Source organism: Cornus florida, unplaced genomic scaffold, assembly GCF_030987335.1.
Source record: "Cornus florida cultivar Cherokee Brave unplaced genomic scaffold, ASM3098733v1 CherokeeBrave_3.0.0_Hap2_Chr03, whole genome shotgun sequence".
Taxonomy (NCBI): Eukaryota; Viridiplantae; Streptophyta; class Magnoliopsida; order Cornales; family Cornaceae; genus Cornus; species Cornus florida.
The window spans coordinates 10638071-10654941 of NW_026775573.1; the positions used below are offsets into that span (position 1 = coordinate 10638071).

Genomic DNA, 16871 nt, shown 5'->3' on the forward strand with positions numbered 1-16871 from the left:
TTATGGCATTAAATTAATAAATCATACTATTGAACCAGCGGCAAGACTAAAATAAATAAATAAATAAAACATTTAATAATGTCTGAACATATATAGATACATGTATATTATATATTGTAATGAAAAGATAAAGTCACACATGAACACTAATATTTTAACAACAAATTTTTAATACACAGCTTATTTTAATTCAAATTACTTCACAGCACCAAAGGAATTAAGTGACTGAAATTTTGACAAATTTTTTATCTTCCAACATACACAATTACTTTATTAGCATTAAATTAATAAATCATAATATTAAATAATAGTGGCAAAAGCAAAAATAAAAATAAATAAATAACAAATTAACATTATATGACACATGCACACACATATATATACATGTGTATATTGTGAGGGAAATATATTGTAACACATGAACAGTAATATCTTAATAGAAAATTTTAAATACACACCTTATTTCAATTCAAATAATTTCACAGTATCAAATGAATTGAGTGGCTGGAATTGTGACAAATTTTTTATCTGCCAACATACATAATTACTTTATTAGCATTAAATGAATAAATCATACTATTAAATAATAGTGATAAAAGCAAAAAATAAAAATTATGAGCATAATATGTGTGTGTGTGTGTATTGTTACTATTGTAAGGGAAAGATATTGTAACACATGAACAGTAATATCTTAGTAGAAATTTCAACTTCATGCCTTATTTCAATGCGAATAACTTCAATGCAACAAAGGAATCGAGTAGCTGGAATTGCAACAAATTTTTTATCTGCCAACATAAATAATTACTTGAGCAGTATTAAATAAATAAATAAATCGTACTATTGAATATAGTGCTAAAAGGAAAAGACAATAATTTAACATTGTTTGTACATATAAATATATATAACATGTGTATGTATGTAGTGTAACAGAAAGATATTGTAACACATATATAAATTACTTGATTGAACCAAATGATCATTGTAAAGAATAAAGTATACACAAGGAAATTGCATGCACACATTGCATTGCCTACCTTACTGTTGCCCTGGTGAACAGCTTTATGGAAATATGGATTGAAGCATTAAGATTATGATTTATATGACTGGAAGAAAGCTGCAAAGCCAAGTTCAAGAGTAATATACTTTTCTTACATAGACAAACTTATATATATATATATATATATATATATATATATATTGATTTAGAGAGACTAAAGAAAGGAATAATTCATGAGTTACATCTTCTTTTCTTGGGATTTTTTGTACTTGACAGGGAAGGAATATATCAAAACATGCAAGTTGTTTTATGTGTTTTATATCTCAAAAGATGCTTTTCTTGGCCTGTGAACACTCATGCAAAAGATGAATTAAATATGAAACATTAAAATATCAATTTTGATTTCTTCTGCATTTTCACCAAAAGCTATGATCACATATAAAATCTTTTATGGTAAAATGTGATATTGTATTTGCTGATTATAAACCCTTGTGCTTAAATGTAAAGCATTGGGTATATAGATTTAGGTTGCTATGGAGGTCTAAGTATGAGAAAGCCTACATTACATGTACAACGAGACCTCTTTGTCGGGTCATGTATCAGGTGGACTCCACCGTCACCTTCAATGACCGAGATTTTGGTTGTAGCGGAGGTCTAGTAAGAGAATTGAAAGTCTACAATAGGTGCCACAAGACCTTTCAGTCGTTAGATCATCTATCAGGTAAGCTCCATCACCACACTTAATGATGGAGAGCTTTAAAAGTACAATACTTCAAGGTATCGTAAAATTTTCCATCTAGTACACCACCTTTTGCAAAGGATTATCTTTATCAACTCACATTGGCACACATTCATCTTCTCATTTTTTTTATTTTTTTATTTTTTTAGTTTTTTCGTCATGGCACACATTCATCATCTTACTAAACATATACTGTACATTGGATGCTTTTATTTTTTTATTTTATGTTTTTTTGTCCTGGCGCACATTCATCTCTTACCAAACATATACCGTACATTGGATGCTAAAGATTATACCAAATACCAAAAGAACTCTCAATTTAAAAATCTTTGTGCCTGCCAAAGATTTTTATTTAGATTTCACTTTTACTAAAATTATTTCATTCTTTAAGGCTCCACAACAGACATAAAATATTCTTTTTTAAGAATATATTTTTTTTTCAAGTAAAATATTCTTTTATTTTTACTTTTTCAGTGTTCGACAAAAATCTATGTCAAGATTAAAATCGAGTCAATCAGCATGTAAAATAACTTATCAAAAATTGATGAATAAATTATTTTTAATAAATTTTAATATTTTTTTTTTATATAAATATTTTACGACAACCAAACACCAAAGATTAAAAAATAATGTTTTCTGAAAAATATTTTACGTCCAAACAAACGGAACCTAAAAGTCTAAACATCAATCTCAACTGACAATCTCCTGAATTTTTATTTGGATTTTGCTTATAAAGCATAATTGATACATGTTCAAAACATTGCTATGACAATTAAATAAGTTTTTCCATCATTCATAGACCAAAATTAAGTTTAAATGCAGTAATGATACAATGACATGAAGGCGACAAATACAACTAGTTTTTACAAATTAAGGTAAAATAGACATTCAAAATTTAAAGCAAAAATGTAACAAAATGTCCACTATTTCTTTTTTCTTTTTTTCAAGCACATGCCTCCACTGAACCCCGACACTATTCCAAGAAAAACACAAACAAATGAATTTTACATTCTCATTGGCAAGGGGGGTTTCTTGCAAATACAATTTCTTCCTGTTCTTGCTTTATCCTTCTGCGGATTTCAAAGGTTACGCAGCATTGTCCTAGGCAGAAGACTCGGGTATTTTGTATTGTTTCTTGAGGAATTGAGAAGCCTCGGAATCGCTCCTGTGACATAATATTCGTATTAGGGTACGAGTATCAGCACCCAGCTTGCTTCTGCCACCCTGCATGTCTAACCCACCGGAAGATCTCAAGTCCTCGATCAATTCTCGTGTCTGCAATCAATTAATAACGATGAGTTAAAATCAGATATCCCTGAAATCCATTACAGATGACTTGGGAGGAAAATGAGTGCAGAATGGTGAAAATGACAGCCAACTTCAGCGAATAAACGAAAACGAATTTTAGGCTTCGCTTATATAGACAGAACCATTTAGAAAGGATAACATAATGCAGACGGGATTATTTTCCTTTGGTTGGTTACCATGAAAAACATAGGAGAGAAGAAAATACAAGGGAAAGGAGATATTTTAAATATTACTACATGTCATTCCCTCCCTTTCCTCTTATTTTTAGAATTTTTTAAGCAAGAAAAAGAACACGACAGAAATGGCTTTTTCATTTCTTCCTTTTCCTAACTAAATCCGTGAATCAAGAGACTGATATTTTATTTCATAAGCATATATGTAAATTATAGCCTGCAATTGGGCAGTTCAAGACAAGAATCATGAATAACTAATTTATTTGTTTATTTGTTTTATATTTTTGCTTCATTTTCACCTCAACCTCCTGGTAAAGTGCATTGAATAGGTTTCTGCAGTTATCTTCTTATTTTCAATTTCTATTAAGTATAATTTAAGAACTAACCTCATAGCCAAGCAACTTTATAACCTGCCGTACACGTGCTACTTGATTTTCAACGACTCCACGAGGAAGTCCATCTCCTCCGGAAATAAAGAATTCCTGTGAAGAAGCCAGAAATTATGTAAAATATGAGGAAAAAAAATATCCTCTAGAATAATTTGAAAGTAACATGATCTTAAACTTTGGAGCACCCTCAATTTTATCTCCTTTTCTAAATAAGGAAATCAGATGTAATAAGCCTCATATTGAAACGATATTCATTTTGGTCCAACACGTGTTTCAATAAGTGATGGTGAGGACTTTGCCTACTCTAATACCATGTTAACAACCATCACTCTGAAAGCTTAAACTGTCAATTTTTTAAAATTAAAATCCTTCGAACACTTGTCAAGGCACTAAATGAGGGTTCTCCTTTGCCATAAACAAGAATGTGTCCAAATCAGTGAACCAAAAACTTTGCATGACAGCCATCCTTAGGATACCTTTAAGATCTCCAAATCTTCTTCCAATAGCTTAGCATCGCCCGGGAAGAAAACACGTGATGGTCCTCCATCTAGTATAACACGGAGCAAGCCATCCTGGGGGAAGATAGCGTTTCATTAAAAGAAAAAATATAATGTTCATGACTGACAATTCACAAGTGGGAGCAAAGTACAGACCAGTGATGCTTGGAGAAGACCTGTCACAATGCGGTCCCTGAGCGGCTCCATAATGATATCACACAGTTGATTCAGTACCTGCAGAGTTTGACGAAGATGGACAACCCTAAATTTAGCATCAAATGAACGAAGTTGAAACAAATCAACAATTTATAAACGACAGGGTCACTACAATTTTAAATATGAAAATTTTCAACCAAACTTAAGAGCTTAGAAATTAATTGACAGTTCAGACTCAAGATTCAAAAGTAGGTGCAAATGTAAAAGCTTTATTAGAATCATCAAATAATAGGAGCTCTTAGGATTGATAAGAAGTGGTACAACGCCCAAATCAGAGCTCAAAAAATCCTAGAAAATCCAAGCAAAGCAGAGAAAGGTTCAACTTGGCTTCTTTCGAATTCCATATTTCATGCACTTTACACAACAGATATTTATAAAATTCATAGCTCAAAAGTCCAAGGGACGTGTTTCAGCAAATATCAACTCTGAATGCTGAGCTCAAGTATAGAAGCATCTTGCAAACAGTAACAGGTGAATAGTTTTTGTAGCCTTTCCACTACATCACAAATCTATTAGGATTAGATTGCATGCTTAAAGCCCCCATAATGCATATGATAGCAAGATTAAGGAACTCCACTGTAAAGAACAGTATAAATTTATTTATATGCCACTGATAGACTACTTGCTCTGAAAGCATAAGCAGTCAGAAAATGGACCACACAAAATATTTTAAGCTCTCATACCTTCCCTCGCATATCAACCCCTCTTCTAAGAGAAGACTAACAGACAGATGGAACGGAGTTCAAACAGAAAAAGAATTGTGAAACAAATGCAAATGGTAAGACTTGAACCCAAGGCCTCAGAGAATCAAAATTCTAACACCGTGTTAGACAACTACATGTCCCAAAAGCTTCAACTGTTGGGGAATGGTCAAACAATGTATGGTAAGGTTTCATAGCTACATTAGTTGCTAATATGAGAGAAAAAAAATGAAAAATGTAAGAGAGAGAGAGAGAGAAGAAAAGGAAACAAGCACAAAGGAAAAAGGAAAAGACAATTTTTTTCCACATAGACTCGACAATCAGATTTCCAACCCCAACTAAATATATTGTACGGAACATAACTTCCTGATAAGAAAAATCATACCACGTCAAGTGGTTCAATTAGTGCTTCCAACCTAGACTGAGAAACATTGGGTTTATATAAATTTTCAATGAATGGCTCCCTTAAATCCCAGAAAATAATCTTAGTTCCTGCAAAATATCACAAAAATAAAGATCAGCTATCAGAATTATTTTTAAGGAATTCGATAAAGAAAAATACATAAATTCTCACCAGTGAACTCACAAATCCGATCGATAGCTGCATTAATATCTTTTCTACTTCCATCAAATGTGTCCTTCTGCTTGAAACTTCTAGAGTTTTCATCGATGGATTTCCCTAGAGAAAAAAGGGTCAATGAAACAATAAAAGGTTTTTGGAGGATAAAGTGTAGTGGTATCTAGTTTTCAGTGAAACATGTTGTTCAGAAAAGGTTTTTGAAGGATAAAGAGTAGCGGTATCTAGTTTTCAGTGAAACATATTGTTCAGAAAAATATAACCTATATATAGCATATGAATCATCAGCAATACCAACAAAAAGGCATCGCAATACCCATGCTTACAGTTGGGACTAGCCTTATAGGAAATCAGAAATTAACATCTTCAATCTGAATGACAGGCTGAAATAACAGATAATAATCGACTTGCATTGTTTTTGGGACCGCTAGAAAAACAGAGAATGGGTAGAGAAGGTCCATGCAATGACGTCCAGGTGTGTTATATGTCCCATTATGAAGTAGTTTTGGGTCATCTTGTTGTCACCTATGATAAAACTTTCCTCCATGTTTTGACACCAGAGCTGTGGTACAGAGACATGCTATTGGACCCAACGAATAACCAGGTGGTTAAGATGAAGTTTAAGAATACATACTTTAAATAAAATGGAGAGAAAACTACTTTAGGGAGTTAAACACAAACTGACTAAGTGGTTTTAAGGAAAGTGACCAAAATTTTTTTACCTATCTACCAAATATATGAGTTTTCAAGTTCTTATCAAAGTTCTCCATCTCCATATAAACCAGATATTGAGCTTGCAACTATTACCTTTTCTTTTTTCTTTTTCTTTTTTTATTTATTATTTTTTCCTATTTGCACGGGGATGAGATAGAAAAAAAGATATAGTAAATAACTAGTTCTATTAAGAAACAGAACTCCTTTATGGTTTCTTTTTAATTTGTATGCCCCGGATTATAAAGAACTTTAGCTGCTTTGAAGTGTCATTTTAGATGGAGAAGTATGTAGCGAGTCATCCAAACAAAATCCATCTACAAATAGAAAGGAAGTGATTATTTAAATTGACCATATCTGCTGAATACATGTCCCCAATCAATTTATTTCAGCAGAGCTTTCAAATGCTCCTGTATCTTCCAAAAGGAAAAAATTGCGCCCCCCCCCCCCCCCACCCAAAAATAATAATAATAATAATTTTGCAGCTCTATGTGTAGCAGGCACTTATCTAAATTATTTCGGTAGAGCTTTCAAATTCTTATCATAATTATCCTTCCTATAAAAAAATAATACTACGTAATAATTTTGCAGCTCTGTATGTAGCAGGCATTTATCAGAACTTCACAAAGCACCCACTTTTCCCCCCAGTGATGACATTACATAATGCACCTACTCAATAACTAGTCATATTATATAAAGACCTTCTAGAATCTTCTCCCCTTGATTCTGTACCTTGGATGATAGAATATTAGCTGCCACAAAGGATCATTGAATTGAAAGAATTTTGTCAATTGATGCCACATGGTATACTAGTTCCAGAGAATTCAAAAATAATATAAAATTTATATGTTTTGGTACTTACTCAATGGCTTATCATGAGGCTTTTTCCCTGTCCACCGCTCCCAAATGCTATCTTCCAACTTAGTCAGCTGGCTAATGGCATACTATTAACAGGGGGAGGGGGGGGGGGGGGGGGGGGGGGGGGGGGGGGGTGAGTTTGTGTTAGAATGACATTATGCATCACCTAGTATATATCTACTCAGTATACAAAATAAATTTACAGTAAGAATAAAGGTAAGGGGATTAATAACTATACAAAATTTAAAAAAAAAAAAAATTGAACAGAACAAAAATGTAAATATTGATCAGGCACTATGGCAAGCATATTAATTTTTAACTAAAAATATACCTCAAGTCATCAAGGAAATTTTAGTTTAAAGTGCCGAAGAATGATGTTAGGGCTTGTATTCCAACAAGTTTTAACTAGAAATGAATTTAGATAGCAAGGATAGCAACAAGGGAAAATGATCAAAAACTGTCACCACATTGCTACATCTTCTTGGATTTTCAAACAAATAATTGAAATGAGCTTGCAAATTACTCATTTTCATACCAACTTTAAACTAGGACTTGCAGAATACTTATCTACATGCCTAAATATGCACTGTCCAAAGAATTATCCTCCGAAATCCTATGCAAGATACATCTTGGAAGAACTTTGGCTAAATCTCTTCCAACTACAGGTCGAGTCCTAGGTTTCTTTCCATTTACTTTACTTTGAGAAGCTTGCTGGATTCTGATGAGAGTATGGTTCTATAAGTTGCCTAGCTCACTAAGAAAGATAAAATTGTGTACTGCTTGGGTACATATACATTTAAATCTTTCTGCACGGATAACACAAATAAAAAAATTATTAATATATTGTCCGGTGGGAACTTTGTCTCATGAGAACGAGTTAAGAACCCATGTCAACCTGCTATCACAAAAGGAATAGTTCACTTGCATTGTACTTGGTGATTTTACTCAATAATTAAATCTAAACATGATGAAGTTACAGGAAAAAATAATAATAAGATGACTAATGCTAACAGCGGTGTAGCCTGATGGTACTTCCTCACCTTACAAGGGAGAAAGTCGACGGTTCAAGTCCCCATGGGCATTGTGGGTGTGTGAGTGTATTTTTTGCCAATGAAAAAAAAATGATAACAACAAAGTGTACATAGAAATTATTCTCTTGAGTCTCAACAGATGATTAATTATTCATGCCCATTATTCTCTTCCAAGTCCAGTACTGAAACAATTGATTCTGTTATTTTCATATGCATAAGCACTAAGTATTATCAGAAGGAATAACTCCAATTCTGCAAAAAAGAGAGAAAACCAACAACTATAGAAAAAGGGAAAAATGAAATTGATTTTGAACTCACATGAAGAGTATTTAGCTGAACACAAAGTGTTGGTGTGGTTAAAATATTAATTTCACAAGACCTTCGCACATCAGGTAACCTTGGGTCAATTAGTTCCTTCTTCACAAAAGCCTTGATTCCAATTTCCTTCTTGTATCTTGTAAGTATAGGCACAGGTGGAATTATATCTTCTTTGGTAGCTGCATGGTCAAAACATATCGTATAATTGGGGGAAAAGGAAATAATAAAAGATTATCTAGAAGATAAAAAAAATGGCTACATGCAAGACACTTAAGTAACTAAAACTTACATTATAAGAGAGCTGCAAATATTGTATAACTAGAAAATGATACCAAATTCCATCCATCTTTTTGAAAAAAATGCATCCATCTTCTTATGTTATTGAGGTGTTTACCTCTTTTCTGATGTAGTATTATTTTTTTATAATACCTCTTTTCTGATGCACTATTATTCCTTTATAGTTAATAAAATTCCCATTCAAGGAAAAATAAATAAATAAATAAATAAAACCAATTTAAAAGGAAGCACCGACAGTTTTTTTTCGAAAGGTAAGAAACACCAACAGTTCATAATACTACCTTGATACAAAAAGGCCATAAGTCTAACATAACTTCAATGTACGATATGACGAATTTTTGAATGCCAGTTAACAAGTTTATATGTACAAGTAACATAAATAATTTTTTATTTTGTCAGACATCAATAGTTCTCCGAGACTCCATGTAAAATGGAAAATATAAAATATTTGCAATGTTTTAAATGTGATTAATTACTATTGTAATTGAAGGACGTAGAAAGTGTTGAAATTGAAGAGAGAAATAGAAAATGGAGAACACAAGGATATATGTGGTTCATCCACTAGGGCTTACATCCACGGCACACAAACCCAAAGGGCTACATATCTTTATTATACTCTCTTGATTGTTGTGTACAATGATCACCTTTATTTATAGGTGAAATGAGAAAGAATTGTAGTTAGAGAATAGAAAATACTTGCTCTACAAGTATTCTTACATTACAAGTATTTTTTAATAAATGAATTACACAAAAAGTAAAATACAAATATGGCAACAAGTCTGTAGCAATAATCTGTCAGGGTTCCTATAATAATATTCTCGAGTTGATCCGAAGAACTGAGACGAGTTGATCCGAAGAACTGAGATGAATAGAGTATAGAGCAAGATATGATGAACCTGCTTTGATACCATGTTGAAATTGAAGAGAGAAATAGAAAATGAACACAAGGGTATACATGATTCAGCCACTAGGGCTTACATCCATGGCACACGAAGCCCAAAGGACTACATATCTTTGTTATACTCTCTTGATTTTTGTATACAATGAGCACCTCTATTTATAGGTGAAATGAGAGAGACTTGTAGCTAGAGAATAGAAGTATTCTTACTTTACAAGTACTCCCTCCGTCCCAAAAAGAGTGTCATGTTTGGGGAACTATGACTCACAAGTTGTGAGTCGTGTTTGGGGAACTTGTGAGTCACAATTCCCTAAACATGACTCTTATTGGGACATAGGGAGTATTTTATAATAAAAAAATTACAAATAAAGTCAAATACAAATATGGCAACAAGTCTCATAGAAATATTATGTCGAGTAATTTAACTAAAGGTTCCTATAATAATATTCTCCAACACAAAGTATTATACAGAGTCCTAGCTGTCTTCTTGACCTGCCATTTATAAAGTGCCAATGTAACATGTATGTATCACATCGAGCCCATGTGTGAGTCCATTGTCCTTGTCTATGCAAGCATAATCCACATTTAGGGGTCTTTAGGTATATATCATCCCATTTAGTCGTCAAAATATGTCCGTGGACATATTGAAAGATTTACTGATATAAAGACAGTATCCCCAGTATTAGACATAGAGACAATGTTGTTGACATTTCAACCCAGATAAATGCATAGCATCATGTGATTACTGATATTTTATCTCAAGTAAATTTGGTTAGCTATACCAGAATCCTTATTCTTTTAAATTTTTGAAGGCATCACTGTGCCAGAATCCTCTTTCCTTGACAGCAATTCATATGTCAGACTAATAGCTTTAGGTTCTGTTCTCAACCTTTTCCTTTTGTCTTCCTAGGCTCCTTTACTTACCAAAACTTCTTCAAATCATCATAAAAGTAAACAATTTCTGATGCACCAGTTGGATTTAGTGAAAGAAAAAAGACAAAGATAGCATCTTAGGGCTTCTCAGTAAGAACCAAAGACAAGGTAAGAACCAATACGGAAGATTTATACCTATGGGTATGCAACACCAACAATTATTATCCTACTCGCATAAGGGAAGGCCATACCCTTTAGGGCCAGAGGTGGACGAGGATAGACCCAGACCCTCAGTACCATGGTTCATGACCACATTGTCTAATCCTTTGAGCTACAGCGCCAAGCCTTCAAATCTGTTTCAACTAGGTTTGTTACAAGGATCATTAGATGCATTTAAGCAAGAGTCCAGTTTGCCATGACAATGGTTTACATTGCACGAGCAAGATTATCCTACTAAAGCAACCTCCAACTGATTAGATCAACTCATTAGTATGAGATATTCCATAAAAGATGCACTAATGGAAACTGGATGTCTTGCTTGGATTTCTCAACAAGTCATGAGAGACATGATTCTAGTAAAGGAACAGCCATGTACATAAACCAACCCACTAAAACATGTTACTCCAAAGAGATGGCATGCTAATGATAGGCAATATTCTTCATTATTTTTAATGTGTAAACGCAGTTCGAATTCCCTTAACACAGAATACTGTAAAAATACAAATTTTGCACACCTATAAGTGCAGAGCTCAGCTTTCGAGAGAAAAAGAAGAAAGTTTAACGCAGTAAGAATGTGCAGAAGCAGTAGACGAAGCAAGGACATACCCAACTTGTCAACAACATGCTCTGCATACACTTGAAAGGCATTGTCAATGCCACGAAAAAGGCTATTCAGTTCTCCGTCTCTCATTGGAACCTTAAGAGCAAAAAATTGATCAACTGTCTGCAATCAGAAAAGAATAATAGGATGCATTAGTAACTCTATTATGCAGAAAAATAATTGCAGTAGTGAAAGCACATACAAGAAATGACAGAAGATTGTTTTCCCCAAGTAATGACAGCAGATTTTTACTTGTTCCAACTTCCAAAAAAAAAAAAATGCAACTTCCGCATGGAAGCTCTAAGCATATTAGCAGTAACCTTACTTAATGTGCCATAATGTCTTTTTTTTTTTCCTTTCCCCTTACTAAAGCGTTTGGACTAGGAAGATCAGAAGAGTCAAATGCGCTACCATAGCAGGTGGGAAGAGTAATAAAAGATGAAAAAGCAATTCCAAAATGACTGTTTTCCATAGATGATGTTTGGTCTCACATCGTGGTGCAGAAGTGGTTCTATCAACTCATAAAACTTGATTCTTTTTTCTGCTGATGGAGGTTTAACCACCTTTTCAAGGTGTGAACCAAGACAACCAAAAGTCACATCCACTGACCTAGAACGTCAATTAGAATTTGTGAAATCAGGTACTTCTTCCATTCCTGCAGGTCTTCAATAATTTTCAAAATAAATAATTGTGCTACTTTCAACTTTTCTTGATTTGTTAGTGAAGTGCAAAAACAGCTCCACTTTTTTCCTCTTCTTGCCATTCAGGTGGGAAAGAAAGTACTACTGGTCATGTCCTTCGTTGACACAAAGCTTCTCACCCAATCCATGGTTCACCCAATAAAAAACAGCCATACAGAGCCAAATGCCGTGATTAGGAGTTATGTATAACATACAATCTGTTAATATTTAGAAGTCCACGTGTAATAAGCAAGATGCACTCAGCTGTACATTTTACTGTAATGCATATGATTTCATTTTAAGTTCTTTATAATTCATTAAGTTTCAAAGGAATTAATATAACCAAGTAAGGTAATAAACATCAGATAGCATCTTTTCTGTTTTCAGTATTATGCTAATGTGCTTAGCCACGAGAATGCCTACCACACCATTGCTCATATATTAAAGAATGTTACACACTACTTACACATAATGTGTCGTGAGATATACATAATGAAACCGGGGAGAAAAAAATTTGACAAAAGAAAAAAAAAAAAAAATTGCCAATAAAAATTGAATATAACATAGAAACCTCTTCCACGATCCTATAAACTTCAACAATTGAACTTCCATGTCGTTGCTGAGGCGATACTGGGTTCCACCGCTGTAAATTAGTCAAGAAGAGCATTAATCAATATATAATGAATGAAAGGACATAAATGGGAGATGAGGAAGAGGCTACATACGCCCATTTGAAAGGAAAATGTGACAAATTTTACAGCGAAACAGAAACATGGAAACCACAATAAAGAATGCCCAAGGTTACTAATACATAAATTGTGCAAAAAGAACTGCCAGCACAAAAGTATACAAAGGAACTATCATGTGCACAATGACAATGTCCTAATATCACCTTACATCCCTTCTTCTGTTCAATAATTCTTCTTAAGCAGACAACGTTGCCATGTTACTATAATGCTAAAAACTAACAACAATTAAACAATATACTAATCAACGAGATAGAACTGTGACAAAAGAAATTAAAAGACGAAAAAGTTAAAGCACTAAAAATTTGAAATTTCTATACTACAAAATTCAAGGAACTGCAAAATATGCAAACAGTACACCAGGATTCATTAGAAATCTTAATCAAAGTTGGAAGTAGGGGTTGTGGTGAAATGGTCACTTGACTTTGACCACAACACCTTTGTTTCCAATAACTCAGTCCATGTGGGAATGATTTTATACTCATCGAAGCTACCATTATCTGTCCAACTTATCTAGGCCATGAACACGGTGGTATTTCTATCTTTTGGATTACTGATGTTCTTAGCCTTTTTTTTGTGTTGGCTAATGACACTATGGGGACACTCCCAAAGAATATTATAGAACAACCAATGGTGTACCCACAAATTCAATGATAAATTTCAATATGTAGTACACTCCCCTACACATGAATTGTGTAGCACAAGCAGAGTCTAAAAGAAGCCATTTCTGACAATCCTGGAAACAAGTTAGACACAACTTAAATGTCCAACATTTTTTTTTCTTAAGAAAATTTAGTATTGTACACATGACAACACAAGTCAAGCATCCACTGGACACTTTCTTAATATAGGACAAGAATATATTAGTGATAAACTTATAGTAGGAGAATATCATATATTATGAGATTTGGTTAGTTTCATTTTCCACATTATGCAACTCTTAGCATAAATATTATAATTAAGCAAATTATATACCTGTCTTAGATAATCTAATATATACAAATAAAATTTTATAACTACATATTCACGTGTCCTCTCTACAATCTACATCCATATCCACTTTACCAAGATTCACGTGTCAGTGTACTGGTATCACGTGTGCTTTATGCTATTCTTTAAAATGTTCCTATATCGGCATACAAACTTCCAAACCCAATCGACTGCATATTTTACTCTAAAAAACAGAATGCTCTAAATCACCTAGAAGCTGATAAAGACATCCAACCAACTATAATGTAATATGTTCATCCCTGCACTCAGCGTTCCTTAAATAAATAAATAAAAGAGAATGCTAAGTAATTTTTTTGTCCAACTCGTAGACTACACAATTTTTGCCTCTAAAATTTGCTATCAGTTTAGCCATATAACAGGGGTAAGGTTGTAAAGTTATTGAGGAACAGTTATTTATATTTGCAGTTGTTTTTGTTTGCTCATTGGTAAATACCACACCGTCCCCAAAATTGGAGCTTCCCATCATTAATTCATTTAACCAGTGGCATATGTGGTAAAAAATTTGCCCGAAATTGCGAACCTATTAAGTTAATTTTTCTCCCAGTGGTAGGAATGCATTATTTTGAATGTAGCCGTACCAACTAGAATGGTTTTAGGTGCCACAACTGAAACGAAATATTGTAAGGGCATCATGGTACTTGATTGTAACAACAAACAAGGCTCACACTGCATTTTTATATCAAAGTACAAGCATACACATAATATTACAGAATTAAACTAAATTCTTACAACTAGCAACACAGCTAGGTGGCCTTCTCTGCCTATTGTATTGAAAAAACTTAATGTTAATATTAGAACTACAATGGAATTAGTTATTAGTCAAGGAAGTGCAGATTACAATTACTATGAATACCACAATTATTAATAAAAATAATAATAAATACACATACGCACTCGAGGACATCTATCTAAAGTAACTTTGCATCTTATTAGAGATTAAGTGTTAACTTAGGAAGCATGGACACTTCTCCTAGGGGTGCCATGGCAGTATCGGACACTCAGACATGCACACATGTGCGAACCATACATAAGTCGAACACAGTTAGAATTGTCGTGAGATTTGAATATTTTATTTTCTAGTTGGACACAGGTTGCGACACGTTTGGGACACTTACAACCTTACAGGACACGGCAGGGAGTTGACTAATTATTTTTCTTAGGAGAATGGGTTTCAATGGAATTTAAAATATATTATGGGTTAAATAAAACAATAATATGCAATTTTAGAAAACTAACACAACAGACATCCAGCTATAAGGTCCGAATTAATAATTTCATTCATGATAAATGGATAAAATAAGAAAAAATTATTATTTATATATATAATATAATAATATACTATATCATTATTTTTTGACGTTTCCCTGCCATATTCATGTCCTTTTTCTTTTCTTTTTTTAAAATTTTTGTATCATCATGTCCGTATTGTGTCGTATTCATGTCCAGAGTCCGTATATGTGCTTCCTAGGTTATAACTAACCTGATATTCCACTATATCCCAGCACAAGGAAACAAAATTGTATAAGGTGTAAGAGAATTCAGTTCAGAGGCTAACCTCTGTGTGTATGTGTAACTTATCAAGACAAAGACTATGGTATCAGTATTTGAACTCTTGTCTGTCCCAAATAAATAAGTTTTTCTGACCACTTCCAACAGGAATCATCAAATCAATAGTGAATAAGTGCTGCTTGCAGAGGCTCGCATGAGGAACTATTACCCGGAGCGGGAGATTAATTTAACCAAAATTCAGAAGCACATATTTGACCTCTCAGGGAAGAAAAAAAAAAAGTGTACTAAAAACCGCCTATGATCAATCAGAAGTTCATTACTGTCATATATAAAAGAGCAAATATTTTAGCCTGTGTTAACGGACCAAAAACCATTACACGTGTTTGTGTGTGTGTTGGGTGGGGGGGGGGAGGGTGGTTGTTAAGCGCATCTCTATAAATGATATGAGAAGAAAAAATGGAGAGAATAATAGTCGAGAGCCAAATAAATGAAGTTGTCAAATGGTCAAGCATTCTTTTTCTTGTCTCTTTAATTCATAGCAAATAATGTGTGTGTAGGTATATGAATATGTATGTATAAAGATATACATATATATATATGAATAGAGTTCTAATATATATGTCGAGCTAGCAAGGATTACAATAATAATTACACGTTTTTTATAGATTTTAATTTTTGAAAGCAGGATCAAAAAGGTTCATTTAGACCACCTTTAACAACCATAGATAGGCAACCACAAAAAGGAAATTTTTAAAAAAATTTGGGGCTGGGGGGAAGGCAATGTTAATTTTCCTACACAAAATCATCATCAACATCCATAAATAAGTACCATTAATAGAAATTTGAGGGGGCCATGGCCCCCCTCCCTCCGCCCCTGTTTAGGACACCTTGAATAGTGTAGTGTCCTTCATATGAAGTCGGTGAGGGTGTTATCCAGAAGATCAAGAAGTAACTAGATGCAAGTAGAAGGGAAAAAAAACACAAAGCCACTACTCAAGCTACTTGTCAATTGGCTAGGGGCCCAGTGGGCATACCATCCACCTTCAGGTGAATTTCATCTGTGATAATCAGAAGGTAGATCTCATGGATTTCTTCATTACATGGTGTAACATAAATTGTTTCAGTTAAACTAACCTTGTTAAAGATAAGTTTTGATATAATAAATAACCACTTGCATAAAAGAGAGAGAATAGACATTTAGATTTTAGAATGTTAGTTATTCAGCCATAATTGATTACATTGGCCAACTAAAGGAGCATCGCTGAGAACAATGGTTTCCTTCTTCAACATTGAACACTACAGTTCACCATCTTTGGTGGCCTTCCAAGTGAAAAGCACAAACATCCACTTTCCTCATATACAGTAATATAAAAGATAATAAAATATCAGATTTCAACTATGCATCATAACACACTGATTCTGCATACAAAAGTGATGCAGTAACACCTCTAAAACAAATATATTTGCCAAAATGAACCCCCTGTCCCGCTCATTTCTCCAACCATCATTTTACACCCAAACC

General features: G+C 33.5%; 1 protein-coding gene and 1 long non-coding RNA gene across 3 annotated transcripts in view; both read right to left on the reverse strand.

Annotated features, from left to right (window-relative positions):
• Positions 1 to 715: 715 nt before the first annotated feature.
• Positions 716 to 1084, reverse strand: LOC132298656 (uncharacterized). Its single transcript, XR_009479917.1, has 2 exons — positions 1035 to 1084; positions 716 to 785 (listed from the first exon to the last, which is right to left on the reverse strand). It is a non-coding gene; the product is annotated as an uncharacterized LOC132298656 (long non-coding RNA).
• Positions 1085 to 2481: 1397 nt separating this feature from the next.
• LOC132299438 (protein unc-13 homolog) overlaps positions 2482 to 16871 on the reverse strand; it is a 37358-nt gene continuing 22968 nt past the window's right edge. Inside the window, exons 18-28 of one of the 2 annotated variants that reach the window (XM_059796045.1) lie at positions 12655 to 12726; positions 11409 to 11526; positions 8516 to 8694; positions 7171 to 7252; positions 7010 to 7060; positions 5595 to 5699; positions 5406 to 5512; positions 4260 to 4337; positions 4083 to 4178; positions 3604 to 3699; positions 2482 to 3011 (exon numbers count right to left, since the gene is read on the reverse strand). In XM_059796045.1, coding sequence (XP_059652028.1) covers positions 2838 to 3011; positions 3604 to 3699; positions 4083 to 4178; positions 4260 to 4337; positions 5406 to 5512; positions 5595 to 5699; positions 7010 to 7060; positions 7171 to 7252; positions 8516 to 8694; positions 11409 to 11526; positions 12655 to 12726 — 1158 coding nt within the window. In that variant the 3' untranslated portion in view covers positions 2482 to 2837. The remainder of the gene's footprint in view (positions 3012 to 3603; positions 3700 to 4082; positions 4179 to 4259; positions 4338 to 5405; positions 5513 to 5594; positions 5700 to 7009; positions 7061 to 7170; positions 7253 to 8515; positions 8695 to 11408; positions 11527 to 12654; positions 12727 to 16871) is intronic. The other variant, XM_059796046.1, reaches the window with a different exon arrangement.